Genomic DNA, 18,204 nt, shown 5'->3' on the forward strand with positions numbered 1-18,204 from the left:
CATATATGTCTGTGTGAGTTGAGAGGGGCAAATATTACCTTTATGAGTAGAAAACTTAACACAAAAGGATTAAAGGACTTGCTGAGATCATGTTGTAAATCGGTGGTAAAACTTGGGTCTCCTGATAACCAGCCCAGTTACTGAGAAATTAGAATTGGCCTATAAGACAGTTCCTTCTTCCAGAGAAGTCCAACATGAACAACCTTTAAAGGAAGAGGAAATTTTTTAAAAGTATCTTACCTAGCTAGGTCTGTAACAAGACAGATTCCAATACTTAGCTCTCCAAGGGGTACCTCTAACTTCTGAACAGTAATTAATCTTCCAGACTCTCAAGGCTTCAACTACCGCTTTGAAATGAATATGAATATAATCTGTGAGAGAGAGCTGGGTGGCCAGAATTTAATGCCATATTGCTCTGGTTTAATGCCTAACATATGGTTTGTGTCAGCATTTTTTAAAAATTATATAATCTTCAGGTCTTAAACCCAAAGGTTTTTTATTTTTTGAGCTACAGTTATCTTTCATTCCCCCCTACGTTTTCTTAAAATACAAAAGAAAAAAAATATGCCTTTCATCTGAAAGGCTCCTAACATTACAGAGCACACTGATCTCAGGACATGAAACTCTGTCGCTTCACTTCTCTAGGTGTTTGGAAAAGGCAATACTAAAACTCTCAGGTGGAAACAGCCCATGGAACGTGGAGGCCTATTTATTCATATGGCATTTTCGTGTCCTGAACTCATCCATTCTTTAATAGCTAGTTATCTAATAAGATGTTTACTTTTAATGTAAACTCACTCATTTATATTGGTAGCTCCTTTACTTAAAGATATGCTGGAATTTCCAATGAAACTTTCTATTATTCAAAGTTTGCTAGTTCAGGCATGAAAATTTCCCCCAGGCATAAGAGGTCTAATCCTTTCTACAAATATCATTGAACCACTTTTTTTTTTGGTGAGGAAGATTGGCCCTGAGCTAACATCTGTTGCCAATATTCCTCTTTTTGCTTGAAGAAGATGGTCCCTGAGCTAACATCTGTGCCAATCTTCCTCTATTTTGTATATGGGACGCCACCACAGCATGGCTTCATGAGCAGTGTCTAGGTCCACACCCAGGATGCACCTGCAAATCCCAGGCCGCCGAAGAGCAAGTGAACTTAACCAGTACGCCACCGGGCCAGCCCTGAACCACTTTTTAAATCCAAAGACGTCAAAGATAAATTTTTGTTCTTTACTCTTAAAACTTAAAACTAGATTTTTGGGGTTTTTTTTAAGAAAAGTTCAGGACAACAATCTGTACTTTAGATGAAATGTCTTTCCTACATAGAAAAAATAAACTTAAAAACTTGCCATTTCATCAAAATAAGCCATCAGGGAAGCTTTAATATGAGAAAGTTCCTCTAAATTATGATTGTAACCTAAAGTTTTGGAGAACCAAAGGAGTAGTGAAACTCTAGAAACCAGAGGGAATAAAGCAAAGAATGACAACAGTTTACATTTGTATAGCATTTTATAATTTACAGTACACTTTCACACACAATCCCATTTGATTCATATCACAATCCTATAAAGTAGGTATTATACTGTCCTCTCTGCAGATTAAGAGAATAGGGGATCAGATACGCTAGGAGACAATTACAACCTCAAAACTTCAAAGTATCAGAAGTCAAAGCGGAAACCAGGTCTTCTGACTCTAAATTATTTTAAAATAAAGATTAAGAAACATACAAATTAGACCATGGTTTCTCATCTGTCAAGGCTGCAATATGTTTGAACAGAAATACTTGTCAACCTCCTTCTAAAATAGCTAGTGAAGGCCTTGCCCCTTTCTCAAACCCAAAACTAAGGAGCAGATGCCTCCTTACGCTGCACTGTTCCCTTATCAACAAATAACTGTATGCCTATTTCAAACACTACACTAGGCATCAGACAAGGCTTCTATTCTCAAGCCACACACTACTTGAAGAATCAAGGCACACACATAGGAAAACTACATTGTCATTAATGATTTAAATTAGTAGGTCAATATAACGTCAATGGACATGATTCCAGAAAGACTACAATTGGGGTGAATCCAAGTTTGGTGGAGCCTGATGCTGATTCAGTTTTGAGTCCCTCATGAGGAAAAATACAAAATTATGAATACAAAATTAAGTACAAAGTAGATATTTATTAAAAATGAGAACAGAAATCACAAAAAATTATAAATGTAAAAAGCTGACAACACAAAATCACGAAATCTAGAAAAATAATATTTTTATAAACTCCTTCGTACTCTACAATCTTTCCTACATGTTTTAGGATTTCTGATCACTTTGTCATATGCCAATGACTTTATAATATTGTCCATGGAAATAACAGCATGCTAATTAAGACTTTCTTTTAGGATGGTTAATCAAAAAATTTAACATTAATATTAATACTTTAGAAAAGTTTCTTTCCACTTCATAATTCATTATTCACTATTGGTAACACAGAAAAATGAAATATTCATTATGGGAAAATCATGTAAAGTGTTAAGGACTGTTGTTAAATTTGGGAAAACCTCTACCTCAAGTTTCTTTCACATTTAAACCGTAAGATTTCAGGGCATTTCAAGTTTTCTTGTAGAATGACTAATCCTTAATACTCTTTGACATGAGAAAACTCACTGTCGGCTTTTTCAACCACAACCTCACTACAATAGCATGAAAGGGGCTCAAAAGTGGTCTTCACAGTGAACCCTACCACTTCATGTCACAATCCAGCAAGTCAAACACTATGGCAGAAGATTCCTGGAAGCCATTCCTCACTGAGATGGTCTGCAAGGACAACGGTACAGAGTAGTGACTGGACCACATAAACAATCCCCCAAGCCAGAGTCAGTGTGCTCCCAACTCCCCTCAGCTGAGAAAAATGCCTGCAGCCCACCATACAATGCAACCCATCATAAGGAGAAGTATGACAGGGGAAGGCAGAGTGGAAAAGAAGAACAGTCTTAACTGACTGGAGCTAAGGCATCTAATGTTTGCAAATTTGAGGACACCTTGCTAGGAAGAAATTCAGGGCCTCAGAAGGGGTCCCTTCGTAAGTGAGGAGTCCAAAAGCCTAAGTCTGATAAGCTTCACTTTAAATTTGCCTCTGAATAATTACAGATCAAATGAATTGTAGTAAAGTAGCAATAAGAGTAGTAGCAGCAGCAACCATTAGTAATAACAGTAAATCTCTACCACCTATTGACAAAAAATAAAACCCAACACTGAGAGCTTATTATTATGCCAGGCCCTCTGCTAAGCACTTGACATAAATTATATAATTAATTTCAACTTTGCTGTATTAATTAGTATTTTCGTTACCATTTATTTAGATACTTTCATAGGAGCTTTACATATAGTCACTGGTTTGCAAAACAATCCTATAAAGTTATACATTATTACTCTTCTTTTATAGGTGACAAGTCACACAGCAGAGCTGAGATTCAATCCTCGGTCTAGCTCATGCTGTTCCTGAGAAACAGGAATTCAGAAGAGGAAGAGATCACTCCAGGCTGAGATCTAAAAAAGGCTTTACAGAGAAGAACATTAAGCTGGGTATTAGGGAATCAGTAAGAATGAACAGGAAGAGGATGCTCTGCATTGGGGGTAGATGGACCATGATAACAAAGCAGAAGCGGCAATAAACAAGGGTTATTCAGAAGACAGTGATGAAATAATTCTACAGAGCCAAAGACCATGCTCCAAATCTTGTGATTCCCCAAAAAAAAGTGAATTAATTAAAGTTTTACGATCAATTTTCTCCTTATTACATAGTCATAATCTCGTAAAAGAAAAGAAAAAGCAATATTTCTCTAGACTCCAACTCCTCCATGGAAAGGGCAGATGTAGACATGCAAAGAAGTGACTTGTCTCTGTCATCCTGAAACCCAAATCCAGATTCCTCCCTTGAAGGCAAGGCAGCGGCTTCCACTGGAGACTAAGGGTTGACAACCAAGCATATCACATTGTTATTCCACTACAAATGAGGTCTAGAAAAGGGGAAGTCAGGAAGACTAAAACTGGAGCTTCTAAACCACAGTTACATTTTCTTCCTTAAGGTTTCATTAGACGTAGCTTTAAAACACATGAACTAAAAGGTGCTGTTCACACATAAGAACAGAAGCACCCAAACTTTTAACAGGTTTTATTTACTCTACACATAGGAAAGGTACGTGACAAGAAGAGCACAAAAAGTAAAATCTGTGAGTTGAAGCGAGAACAAAACACAAAAACATACTCCTCCTCAAAAAAGTTACCAGACTCTGAACTCACTGTAAGGAACAGTTTCTTGTAATTTGCAAACAGCAAACACACATGGGATTTTAGCTACAGGATAACAGTAGGAGAAAATATTTGTTCTGGCTGCAATGAAGTCCAAACCCCTCATCCAGTGTTATGAAACGTCCTCTTAGGCCTCTTCTCTCATCATTGTTGCCTAAGTCAGAGAAAGAGAGAGCGCCAGGGAGAAAAAAAGAGACAGAGCAAGACCCACTATAAACGGACACCAGAGGAAGGTGCAAGAGGAACTCCACCAATAATGTCACCTCAGCATTTCACTCTGTTTTTCATATGGCTTAACTCTGCACACCTCCTGGAGCCATACTAACAGATGATGCATTGTAAAAATCATAGAATTAAGCACCTCTAAAATTACACGTATACTTCGTTTTTCCATTGAAATCAGTCTTCACTCTCTGCTACCTAGAGAGTAATTTAAATTGGAAATGTATAGAGAAGATGACCAGATGTTTGACAATAACAGCCATCACCCACAAAATAGTCTAACAGAAAAGTCAGGCTATAACAGAATTAACGGAAAGAAAAAAACAACAGAATAATAAAATAACACTTTTGTATACCACTCCTGAACTCCACGTGCATTACCATTTACTTCTCAAGACATTCATTCTAAGGATGTGTCCCCCATAAGGATCCTGAGCCCTATAGCAGGCTTCTCAACCGGAAGTGCATAAATGATCTTTTGAGGGGTTGTAAACCCCCAAAAATAGTATACAAAAATTTTCACAGATGTATATAAAAGTACTTTTTGAAGGAAAGGGTCCATAGCTTTCATCATTTCCTGTAAGGTATCCCTAACATAAGCTACTTTACAGAGGTACCCTCAAGTTCTGAAACAGTACTTAAATATTTGTTCTTACTGAACAACTGCTCTAGAGATCCACAGCTAAGGTTCTACACCCATTCTTTATTACCAACGGACTTAAAAGCTAGACCAAATATGGTCAGAGTGAAAACTTCATACCTGATACTAGGAAATCAAATCGAATTAAGATACCAATCCAACCAAATAGCTATCCATTTCTTCTTCAAGGTAAACAAACACAGGAACTCTTAAAACACTACATCTAGTAAGTAAGGTTGTAGTAGATAAAAAAAAAAAAGTTCCGAAAGATGAACTTTCTTTTGCAACCTCTTAGAGTGGAAGAAGGTTTCTTGGTTTGAAACACTTGGCTCTAAAGTGCTCTAAAACACTTCTAAACTTTCACAAGAGGAAGGGATTTCTGTGAACGAGGTTTTCAAAACCTTCAAATGCACTTTTAATTAACAAATAAACTAATTCAACTAATCCGTTAAAAATTCTCTTTTTCCCATAAAATCACTTCTTTGGATCCGAAACTCATATAGCTAAACTGAGTTATCTAATAAGGGGAAAGAAATGTGGATGTTTGGGTGGTAGTGAGAGAGATGGTGTTTAAATCACTTTCAAGTGATCTGGATTAAAACCAATATTATTTCCCCAAGCTCCAAAAATGAATCACATGCAAAGCTGGGAAATAAACTCAGGAGGCCTAACACCCACAATGCTGTGCTCCCTCCTTCACCCAGAAAAGCATCTGAAAGGCTACAGACAATGGAGACTTCCTGAGATGCACGGGGCAGTTCTCCTCCTCACAGTACAAGGGCTGAGCCTTTCAGAGAACCAGCATTTCATCTTAGATTCAGATTTCAGCTGGAACGCTCAAAGTTACCTTTATACTTTGCCTCTAAAGGTCTGTTACTGGCAGAGTAAGTAGTTGCTGTTTCAGGGGCCTATCTAGTGTGGAACAGCTGTAATTCTACCAATTTTAAGTTGTTGTATCTCAAAGGATAGATGGTTGCTTCTCAGGTAAACTGATCTGAGGACAGAGATTATAGTTGCATGATTGGGTATATCTTTAAAATAGTGTAGCCCCATCCTTAAAAGCAGTGATGCTTAGCAAGAAACATCTGACCTCTCCCCCTAAGCATATAAGAACCTCCATGGGGCTATACGTGCTCTGAAAATAAACATAGCCAATATTTTAATTTTATTTTATAGTTGAAAAATGAGAACAAAAGCATTACCTTCATAATATGAACATTTAAAGAAAGGTGTGTACTATTATGTTAATCAAAAGGGGGAATAAGTAATTAAGTAAAGCTGAGATTCCTATCTCCAGCAGTGTGGTGGATGCAATAATCTGAAAGGCCTTTGCACCCCAACAACAAGATCCTATGTACACCATAGTTTTTACTACATCTCCGGGCTCACAGGAAGTGGGAGAATCTTTAAAAAGGCAAATAAAATAGCTGTGGGCTGAAACCAGAAAGAAATAACATGGTAGGGTGTGACCCTCAAGGCAAATGCTCATTTTTAATACTTCAGTGGGGAGAGTGTGCCCTTGGCCAGCAGAAAGGTAGAGAAGCTGAGCCTGAGATTTTCAAATAATGCCAGAGACCCTGAAAAGAGAAAAGCCACCCAGGTGCCACCCAGTGGAAGCACACTCTCTCACAGGAAGCATCCTCAGGCCAGGCCCAGATTTGCACAGATTGTGATCAACCAAATACCAGCTTCTGAGTAAAGAAAACCAAACCACGATAAGTAAGAGTCATAAGAAACAACAAACATTCGATTTAGATCCCAAAGAACTTCAGATATTTGAAGTGTCAGATACAGAATATAAAGCAGCTGTGCATGAAATGTTTAAAAAATAAAAAAGGAGTAAAAAAACGAGCAAGCAAAAGAGACCAGATTATTTTAAAAAACACAAGAGAAATTTTAGAAATGAACAATATAATTGGTAAAAAAAAGAAAACACACTAGGCATTGGCTAAAGAACAGATTAGTTACATCTGGAAAGAGAAACAGCTGTAAAGCAAAGCTAAATAAATAACCCAGAACAGCACAAAGAGGGAAGAATATGAAACTATGACAGAAAAGTTAACAGTCCAGGAAGATAGAATGACTGAATATATCTAATCAGAGTCCCAGAAGGAAAGAATTAAGAAAATAGAAGCTAGGAAGTATTTGAAGAGATAATACCTGAGAATTCTCAGGAAAGATATAAACTCATAGATACATAAGGTATAATAAATTAACAAGGAGAATAATTAAAAAGAAATCCACTCTAGACACAGTGTAACATTTCAGAATGCCAAAGACAAAGAGAAGATCTTTAAAGCAGCTGGAGGGAAGACAGGCAACCTAGAAAAGATTGAGGATATGACTGATGCAGACTTCACAACACTAACAATAGAAACCAGAAAGCATCAGCGTTATACAGTCCAGGCTCTAATACAAAATAACTGTCAACCTAATATTATGTATCTAGTAAATCTGTATGTCAAGAACAAGATTAAAACAAATATATTTTCAGACATAAATACAGTCATGTGCTGCATAAAGACGCTTCAGTCAACGACGGACCACATATACAACAGTGGCCCCTTAAGACTATAATTGACCTGAAAAATTCCTACTGCCTAGTGACATCTTAGCCATAGTAACACTGTAGCAAGAGAAAAGGAAACTGCAGGAGAAGAAAAAGAAGAATCCCCAAGAAAATTCACAGTGAAGGGTTTAGCAGAAGCTTCTGCTGTACACCTCAACAACCTCCTCAAAAAGTTTGCAAATATGTACTCAACACTGAAAGGTTTTCATTAATAGAGAGGAATGTTCAGGGTGCATTATCTGCTTACAAGCAAATCTATGATAAAAACAGAAACAAACCAAGCAAACCACCATGGACATATTTCTGAAAAGAGTGACACCTCCTCAAGAAGAGCCTCAGGCAGGTCCCTCAGGAGGTATTCCACAAGAAGGCATTGTTATCCTAGGAGATGACAGCTCCATGCATGTTATTGCCCCTGAAGACCTTCCTGTGAGACAAGATGAGGAGGTGGAGACAGGGATACTGATGATCCTGACTCTGTGTAGGCCTAGGCTAACACGTGGTTTGTGTCTTAGTTTTTAACAAAAAAGTTTAAAAAGTAAAAAAAATTTAAAATTTTAAAAATAGAAAAAAGCTTATAGAATAAGGATGTAAAAAAGGAAAACAGGGGCCAGCACCAGTGGTTAAGTTCAGCACACTCTGCTTTGGCAGCCTGGGTTCACAGGTTCAGATCCCAGACCTACACCACTCGTCAAGCCATGCTGTGGCAGCAACTCACATATAAAATAGAGGAAGAATGGCACAGATGTGAGCTCAGGGACAATCTTCCTCAAGCAAAAAAAGAGGAAGATTGGCAACAGATGTTAGCTCAGGGCAAATCTTCCTCAGCAAAAAAAAATATATATATTTTTGCTCAGCTGTACAATGTGTTTGTGTTTTAAGCTGTTATTACAGAAGAGTCAAAAAGTTAATAAAATTAAAAAGTTTATCAAGTAACAAAGTTACAGTAAGCTGTTAATTTATTATTGAAGAAAGAAAAACATTTTTTTATAAATTTAGTGCAGCCTAAGTGTCCAGTCTTTATAAAGTCTACAGTAGTGTACAGTGATGTCCTAGCCTTCACATTCAGTGACCACTCACTCACTGACTCACCCAGAGCAACTTCCAGTCCTGCAGGCTCCATTCATGGTAAGTGCCTTGTACAGGTGTACCATTTTTTATCTTTTATACCATATTTTTACTGTACCTTTTCTATGTTTAGGTATCTTTAGATACACAAATACTTACCATTGTGTTACAAATGCCTACAGTATTGAGACAGTCACATGCTGTACAGGCCTGTAGCCTAGAAGCAAGAGGCTACACCATACAGCCTAGGTATGTAGTAGGCTATACCATCTAGGTTTGTGTAAGCACACTCTGCAATGTTCATACAATGACAAAACTGCCTAATGACTCATGACTGTAAAAATGAATTCAACATCAAGAGACCTACCCTGAAGAAGTGACCTTGAACTATTCTAGTAGCTTCCTAACCAACCTTCCCTCTCCAATCTTCTTGAATATCAGATTAATACTTCTAAAATCATTTTGATCGTATCACTTCCCTGCTTCAAAATGCCACATAAATTTCTAGAACCTACACAATAAGGTCCAAATTTCTTAGCATGGCATTGAAAGCACTGTACAATCTAGTTGCTCTTGTGGGAGATCAAGATTTGGCCACCCTGAAATCTATCTCTTTACCTTGGTTGTTTTCTCTAGGGACATTTGACCTCCCCCACTAACTGCCTAAAGAATTTGACATGGTGGCTCCTTCCTGGAACAGATCTATCATGATGGCTATAAAGATAATGTAGGATAGAGGTTACAATAGAAAAGGCACCAACAAGCCCATCTTATCGGAAGTTCTGTCTCTCTGGCCATATGCTCTGGATGGCCCTGCGAGGAGTTACCAGACAATCATTTACAAGGGAAGTCTCCATTTGTAAAAGTATCTCCCTCTCTGTATTGGGAAGAGAGGGGATGACCTCATTTCTAGAGACTTATCAATGTGGAAGGTGAGGCCTTAAAACTGCATAATAAACCTTACTCTTGTTTACAGTGCTTTAGTGATAATCTCCTGTAACTGACACCCCCACCCCCAACATCCTCCTTGTCTTTGATTGGACATGGTATTTAAGACAAGAATTTCTGCTATTGAGAAACGCAGTGTCCCTGCTTTCTCCCATGTATACATGTTATTAAACTTGGTATTATTTTCTCCTGCTAACCTGTCTTGTTAATTTTTTGGCCAGCCATAAGAACCTTAAGGGAAAGGGCAGAGGGAGATTCTCCCTCGTCCCCCTGACAGTTTTGGCGTAGTCGGCAGGATCCACACTGGCTGGCAAGTTGCCTTCTCTGGCTGGAAGACCTGCCTTCTCCCTGGACTACTGCAGATGATGAGATACGGGAATGCCTGACGAAAGCCGGCAAAAGGTAAGGCTTCTTACCACGTCAGCCTCCCGGAATCTCCATCTGCGGAGTCCAATGGAAAGAAATGGTGAGAATTTTTTCTCTTTCTAAATTTAGATTGGCAGGAGGAAATATTTGGGAAACTGGTTTCTTCTGCTTTTAGTGACTCTTGGTTTAAATTTGCTAGAGTACTCTTGGTTTTGATCTTGATCCCTTTTCCTCCCAGAGTAGTCTCTGTCTTGTTCTGTGTTCTGAGATAACTTGGCTTTGTGACCAGTGAGAATCTTCTCCTTGGTCTCCACCATACGGAAGGTGCATTTACCGGAGTGCACCTTGGTGGCCAGTCAAGTAGACTGGGGTTCCGAACTGTCTCTTTGTCCGCCTGTGCCAAGCTCTCAGGGGAGTTGGTCATAAAAGGCCCAGTCCATAAGGGCTTTTGTCATCTTTATCTTCGTTGCTTGTTAGTGCTGGAAAAATCCCATTCCAGTATCGCCTGCCTGGTGTCACAGATTAGCGGGTCTGTGACTGGAGGCGTCCCACACTATTGTGGGAGACCGGAGACACCATCCTTACCGCCTGTGCAATGAAGGTCTTTACTTTCTCTGAATATCTTTGGGAGTGAATTCTGCGGATCACGGGGGCTATATCATCTGCGCCCTCACCAGGGACGCCTCTTGCGTCCATGGTAGATTTATTCTAAGCGTGGAAAGTTACCTCCGGGTCTTTCCTTAAAAAGGCTTATTGGTTCGAGTCACTATTGGAATAAATATACAAATGAAGATCCTACTCGTCAATGGTCAGACGACGGATCCTTTAAATTGGGAAAACTTCTAAATTGGGGGGAAAAAACGATTTGAGAGCTCTCACATAATTATTTATTTGGTACCTAAGAAAAGGCCAGAAAAGGAAGGGAAAAATTTGACTAGCTTAAGACCTTGACTCAGGTTACAACTGAATTGAGAACATGTAAAAGTGTAAGTGTTGATAAGATTATAAAGGTTGGAATGTTTGAACTAATTTTATATAGAGGTTACATTAATTTTGCCTGAGTATGTTTTAAAATGTCTGACTGGGAATGCTTCCCTTGTCCAAAATTAGAAGACCAAGACCTATTGATAAAAAGCTTAATGATAACTATGTTTAAATGTATAAGAGATGATGAAATTTACATGAAATTTTGTAGGAAAAAACTGATGCTATTTCTATTACAGAACTGGTTAACAAAAATAGTAATTTAAATGATGGCTAATTTTATCTAATGTCTTATGAAGTCTTGTAGGCAATCTAAATAATTATTGGGAACAAGTAACTAAATAGTTGCGAAAAAGATGAATGTTGGGTGAACTTTAAACAATAATTACGTGTTATGGTGGTTACAGCTTTCAAACTCTTTTTGGTGACTTAAAACTTTAGAGTTTTGCTAAATTTTATGATAAAAATTCAGTTGAGTAGATCATTTCCAAATAAGATAAGATATTAGACATTGATTGCTAAACTTACGTTTGTCTACATTTGGCTTTTCATTACAAGAAAACTAAAAGGTGTTTTGGGTCTATTGGTAAACATGTGTTTTATTAAAAGATTGTACTATAAAGTAACGTGTTTCCAGAAGTTATGAAGTGTTTATAAATTTTCCAAGCCACAAGATACTAATGTAAAAGAAAGTTTATAATTGATTACTTAGTTTTTACTTAGAAATTAAGGTTTCTAAGAGTTAAAATTTCTAATTAATATATGTGATTAAAGCTACTAAAAATTAAGAAAAATGTCTGTGTACAAGGAAAGTAAGATGTATAAAAAAGATACAAAGAATGAAAATATTTTGTTTGATTAAAAAAGATAAATTTGTCCTCAAGTACTAGGAGGGAAAAAAAAGACATGGGACAAATTCTAAATGTAAAAAGAAAGTTATAGGTTTGTGGAAGAGGAATTCTGGAAAAGGAGTTTTTGTATGGTCAAGTTGGCTAAGATTGAAATAAATTTAATTAAGTAAATGAGTTTTAATAGCAGAAGTAAGCTGGTGCAAAATTAAAATTTGGTCTTCTGTCTCTTAAAAGGATAATTTGCTTAAACTTGATAAAGAGGTTATAAAAGATTTTTCTTTACCTTTGAGTAAATCTACCTAAAAGACAGAAAATCTATGTTTTGTTAAAATAATTTCCTGTGTTCAAAACACTGAGGTCTCTCTACTAAGGCTTTTTGGACTGTTAATGCTCTGTTTGCTTTAACTTTTTATATTTTTGACAAGCTCCCCAAAATTCATATCTTAAATAAAGTCTTTTTTTTACTTTTTTTCTTTGGGAATTTTCAAAGGGCCCTGGAACTTCTCAAAGAAATTTGCTCTCTGCCTATAAAGAGCAAGATACTAAACTTATTAGGCTTATTCAGTATGTTAAACTACATGGAAAGCATTGTCAGACAAGTGATGATAAGCCTTCTCAGGTGGTATTATGTGGGCAAATGTTATTGACATAGGTGTTTTAAAATTATATAACATTACTGAAATTCTGATCTATCCTGGTTATCAGTCATAATTCTGGTTATTATTATTTTAAAGTGTTGTATGTCACAAAATTAACCAAATTTCTTTGTCAATTGCCATTTTGAGGTCTTGTTGTTTACAGACTTATTTCTTTGCTCTAATGCTTTTACAAAATGTTTCAACTTCGGAAAAATTCATGAAAAGGACTCTGACATTTACACTGAAGTACAGGCTTCTGATAAACTTTCTGATCATAAAACTGAACTGGGTAAGAAATTACAGAAATCTGATGGAGAGACTGATAACTTCATGGAGCTGCTAACAAAAAGATTGGGATCAAGAATGGATTACACAGGACTGAATGAACTGATAAGGTTGATTATAATTTTTATGATTTTTCATTTGAAGTATTGCTGAATTTTTAATGTTTTGTTTTTTGAGATTTAAGGAAAACTTTTTCTCTTTTCTCCTGAGCTAGCTATGACTTATAGCAATTTGGTAAATGATACTTTTGTAAGTAAAATGGAAATATTTATCTTTTTCTCTCTACCTGATCCCTCCAGGATTTGGAAACTCTTAGTAAGTGAGTATTGTTGTTTTCATGGCAATATAGTTATTTGCATAAGTTCAATAAGAATCTGTTCTCCTTATAACAGGACACAATTGGAAACACTGGTTATATTACCAAGGTTGTGACTGGAACATCATATTTGCGATATAACCATACAGCTTTTGAGGAATGAAGATTGGACTTTATGGAATAAAGCCACGTGGAAATATTGGCCTGGTACCTTATGTTCTAAGCAGCACTTACCAGGATAAGTAAAGAATGTCACTTATCTGGCAGGTACAAGGAACCTCGAAATATTTTGGGGAAACCTCGGAAGAGAGGAATTCACCCAAATCTGTAGGTATTACAGGCAAAGTCTGATGACAAAATCCTTGGCTTGGCTTTCCTGGCCTCGAGAGGCCTTTAAAGTTCAATCTGAGATTCCTTATAAAAAGTTCCAGCAAAGCAGATTTAAAAGAGCCTATGTGATCAATTGCTATTCTTGCTGTACTTATGTAAATAATTGGGCCAACTCTATTGGAACTAGACTTATTTTGCAAACTAGTTAGTTTTAATTTGGCTATCTTTGATAAAAATGAGGGTGATTTTAGAGAGAAAAATTATATTTCAGTAAAAACTATAGTATACATTTGTGGATATTAGATCCTAGTTTTGTTAATTGTCTTTTAAGGTTTTTGTTTTATATCTGTTGACTGGACTGGATCCTGATTTCTTCTAGTCTCCTGAAATATCTGGCTACAGATGTCCAAACTAACATTTTTGATTTTTTCCATCATTTTCATTTGAAATCACTGAAAACTGAACCTGCCCTTTTTCCTGAAGCCTCACAAACTGAAGCTGATGGACTTGATATAAACTTAAGAGATGACCTGACGACACCATCAGAGACATTTTAAACTGCAAAAGATACTTTGCCGCTGACATCTAAAAATCTTCTTAACTGGCTGTCCTCTTATCTCAAACTTGTTTCTAATTTGCTCCAACCATTAACCTTGTTTTTCTTTTTGTTTACATACAAATGCTTCCATTAAATACTTGATTGCTTGCTTCCATATGGCATAACCTTGAGAGCCCACCTGCATCACCACCTTCCAAAATGAACTTAACTGAACTGATCTATTATCAGGACTAAGAAATGTGTTCAGTGAGATGAAACAATCTACCAACTCAGCTTCTGGACTACGAAACTTCTTTAAGTTTCAAAAGGACTGTGAAACTTGTAGTTTCAAAGGCGGGACTGTGGGAGATCAAGATTTGGCCACCCTGAAATCTATCTCTTTACCTTGGTTGTTTTCTCTGAGGACATTTGACCTCCCCCACTAACTGCCTAAAGAATTTGACATGGTGGCTCCTTCCTGGAACAGACCTATCATGATGGATGTAAAGATAATGTAGGATAAATGTTACAACAGGAAAGGCACAAACAAGCCCATCTTATCGGAAGTTCTGTCTCTCTGGCCACATTCTCTGGATGGCCCTGCGAGGGGTTGCCAGACAATCATTTACATTTATAAGGGAAATCTCCATTTGTAAAGGTATCTCCCTCTCTGTTTTGAGAAGAGAGGGGGATGGCCTCATTTCTAGAGGCTTATCAATGTGGAAGTTGAGGCCTTAAAGCTGCATAATAACCTTACTCTTGTTTACTGTGCTTTAGTGGTAATCTCCTGTAACTGACTCCCCCCACCCCCAAAATCCTCCTTTGTCATTAGCTGAACATGGTATTTAAGACGAAAATTTCTGCTATTGTGTTGAGAAACGCAGTGTCCCTGCTTTCTCCCATGTATACATGTTATTAAACTTGGTATTATTTTCTCCTGCTAACCTGTCTTGTTAATTATTTGGCCAGCCATAAGAACCTTAAGGAAAAGGGCAGAGAGAGATTCCACCTCTTCCCCCACCACTCTCCGATGTTCTCTTTGATGAGCAATCTGGCTCCTCAATTTACCAGATGTGACCTTGGGCTGGGTAATTAACCCGCCTGAGCCTCAGATTCATCATCTGCAAAAGGAAACCTATAACAACTGGCTGCTATTATTCACAGTAGCCAAGAGGTGGAAGCAACCCAAGTGCCCATGGACTGATGACTGGATAAAGAAGATGTGGTATATATACAATGGAATACTACTACTCAGTCATAAAAAAAGACAAAATCATCCCATTTGCAACAACATGGAAGAACTTGAGAGTATGATGTTAAGTGAAATAAGCCAGACAAAGAAAGACAAACACCACATGATTTCACTCATATGTGGAAGATAAACAAACACATGGACAATGAGAACAGATTAGTGCTTATCAGAGGGGATGGGGGTGGGGTGGGGTGGGCAAAAGGGGCACATATATACGGTGACAGATAAAAATTAGACTATTGGTGTTGAGCACCATGCAGTCTACAAAGAAACTAATAAACAATAATGCACACCTGAAATTTAACAATGTTATGAACCATTATGACCTCAGTAAAATAATTTTTTTTTAAAAAACTGGCTCCTGATGTCACCTACTAGGTGCCTCTGGAAACTCAGAGGTGGGTTTGGAAGCAATTAACTGTTTTTCCAAGTTGTTTCTTTTCCTTTTGTGTGTTAAGATGTAACCACCAGCCATCCTGAAACTGACCAAGCAAGGCACTCAAGCTATGGCCATGACCTTTGCCTTGTTTTTAATGCAAAGATCTCTCCAAGAGGACCTCAGGCCTCATTAAGTGGAAGCATGTTCTCCAACTGAGCCTGGGCAAGCAAAATACCCCCCTCTCCCTTTTGAATATTCATTCCCCAACCAAATACAAGTTCCTGCTTTTCTTTGTTCCAGGACACCACCATGACTTTGGAAATGATTCCTCATGGCCTCCAATTTGCTGCAAATACACCTTACTTTGTGAGACAACTTCCACTGGTGTAGAGTCTTATTTAACTCACCAGGAGGCGAGCCCACTTGGTTAGGTATCACTGAGATCAATTAAGATAGCCCAGGTAAAGCCGTCAGCACTATACCTGGCACACAGTTTTCAAGAAATGGAAGCTGTTATTATTTATCATTATAATAACTCATTGGTCCCAAAACACAACATATGCTTTCCCAACTCCACACCTTTGCTCATATTATTTCCTCTACCTTCCTGGCTCTCAACACCTCCATTCCCCCAAATCTGCACTATGTAAATCAAAATTATCCCTAAAACTCCAGCTCCTTCTTGAAATTCTCCTCTACCAAGCCAACCCAGAGTAAGTGCTCTCACTTCTAGACACATAAACATTTACCAAAATGCTACTCAGTTAACAATCACAAATTGCATGTTCCTTCTGGTCTGGGGAGGCACTTACCTAGGATTCCCCTAGTTTACTCACGGACAGCTTTACTGCTGTGAAAACGAAGAGAGTCAAATAAACATGGATTGGCTGATTAAGTTCCAGCACCCTGACAGAGATACTTGACAGGAAAAACACGGCAAAAAAAAAAAGACACACACACAAAAACAGCCGTCTTAGGATGTGCTGCATTCTTCATAATCCTCCAGACAGCTGCACTTCATTCTGAAGACATTAAATATTTTCCTTTGAGAAAGACATCCAAAAAGGAAGTCTGTGGTGGGCAGGAAGAAGTGATAAGGATACACCGGCTGACAGCTCACTTCAGGAAACGTCTTTCAGAGTCTATTTCCCAAGGAAGTCAATTTGACCTGGTCTTCCTATCACCCAAGACAAAGAGAACGGGTCCTCGAGGAGCTGCCCGGCTGGCACGAGTAGGTGTTCAATAAATGTTGGCTGGCTCTGAACAAGCAAACCAAAGCAGCTACCCAGCTTATTTGTTTGTTCGAAAAAAGGGAAAGGCAGGTCCTCTCATCAGCTCTCTCTGTTTTCCAGTTAACCATTTGCAGAGAATGCCACAGTTGGCTCCCCCACCCAAAAGCCAATGACAGCAAACCTCTCAAATGAGTCACAAAGAATGCAAGATCAAACAACTGAACTTCAAGCCAGCCCCTCCTTCATCCACTGTGGCTGACACTAGGGAGCTGGAAAAACACACAATGTACATGCTATCACATTAAGCTACAGTTTTACCATTTTAAAAGAAAATCTTTACTAGCGTCAAACTTAAAATTCCACTATTTTATCTATTGGAAGCCAAATCAAATGCAATTTTCTTCTCATACTATAAAGAAAAATCCTCATTAAAGAAAACTTGGGAAAAAAGACAGAAGAATCAGCCAGGAAAACAGAGAAGACTAAAAAACAATCAGAGATAAAACCTAGCAATCAAAAACAGCACCTATCAACATTTTGGTTCCTTATCTTCCAGGGTTTTCCCCTAAGCATGAGATGTTTTGCATAATTGAAATCATATAGTCTATACCAATCATACCTGCGGCCTGTGTCATTTAAATTATATGATAAGCATTTCCCCCATGTTTTTCTTCTTCCTCAACTTGTATAACTGTGTGGGAGATCAAGATTTGGCCACCCTGAAATACATCTCTCTACCTTGATTGTTTTCTCTGAGGGACATTTGACCTCCCCCCTCCACTAACTGCCTAAAGAATTTGACATGGTGGCTCCTTGCTGGAAGAGATCTATCATGATGGCTGTAAAGATAACGTAGGATAGAGGTTACAATAGGAAAGGCACCAAGCCCCTTTTATCAAAAACTCTGTCTCTCCCTGACCACATTATCTATAGATGACCCTGAAAAGAACTCTCTTCCTGCCCTCTGAAGTCCCAGACCACTACCCACCCCCAACAGGGTCCTCGCCTTTAGCTGCAATACTTAAGCAAGCAGCTTAGACAGAGGGACGAGTTGCTCATCTCTGAGTTTCTCCCATGTATACATGTTATTAAACTTGGTATTATTTTCTCCTGCTAACCTGTCTTGTTAATTATTTGGCCAGCCATAAGAACCTTAAGGAAAAGGGCAGAGGGAGATTTTCCCTCTCTCCCGGCAGTTCTGGTGCCCAACGTGGGGCTCTAACTGGCTGGCAAGTTGCCTTCTCTGGCTGGAAGAACTGCCTTCTCCCTGGACTACTGCAGATGATGAGATA

The 18,204-nt window shown here is 38.1% G+C and overlaps 1 protein-coding gene across 4 annotated transcripts in view; it reads right to left on the reverse strand.

Moving 5' to 3' along the window:
• Positions 1-18,204, reverse strand: part of JAM3 (junctional adhesion molecule 3) — a 75,541-nt gene that overhangs the window by 48,409 nt on the left and 8,928 nt on the right. The window contains exon 1 of one of the 4 annotated variants that reach the window (XM_058544776.1): positions 17,651-17,681. The exons of the other annotated variants lie outside the window; for them this stretch is intronic. Within the exon in view, the coding sequence (XP_058400759.1) occupies positions 17,651-17,675 (25 nt within the window). The 5' untranslated portion in view covers positions 17,676-17,681. Of the gene's footprint in view, positions 1-17,650; positions 17,682-18,204 lie in introns of those variants that run through there. 4 annotated transcript variants of the gene reach the window in all.

This window comes from Diceros bicornis, chromosome 7, assembly GCF_020826845.1.
Source record: "Diceros bicornis minor isolate mBicDic1 chromosome 7, mDicBic1.mat.cur, whole genome shotgun sequence".
NCBI lineage: Eukaryota > Metazoa > Chordata > Mammalia > Perissodactyla > Rhinocerotidae > Diceros > Diceros bicornis.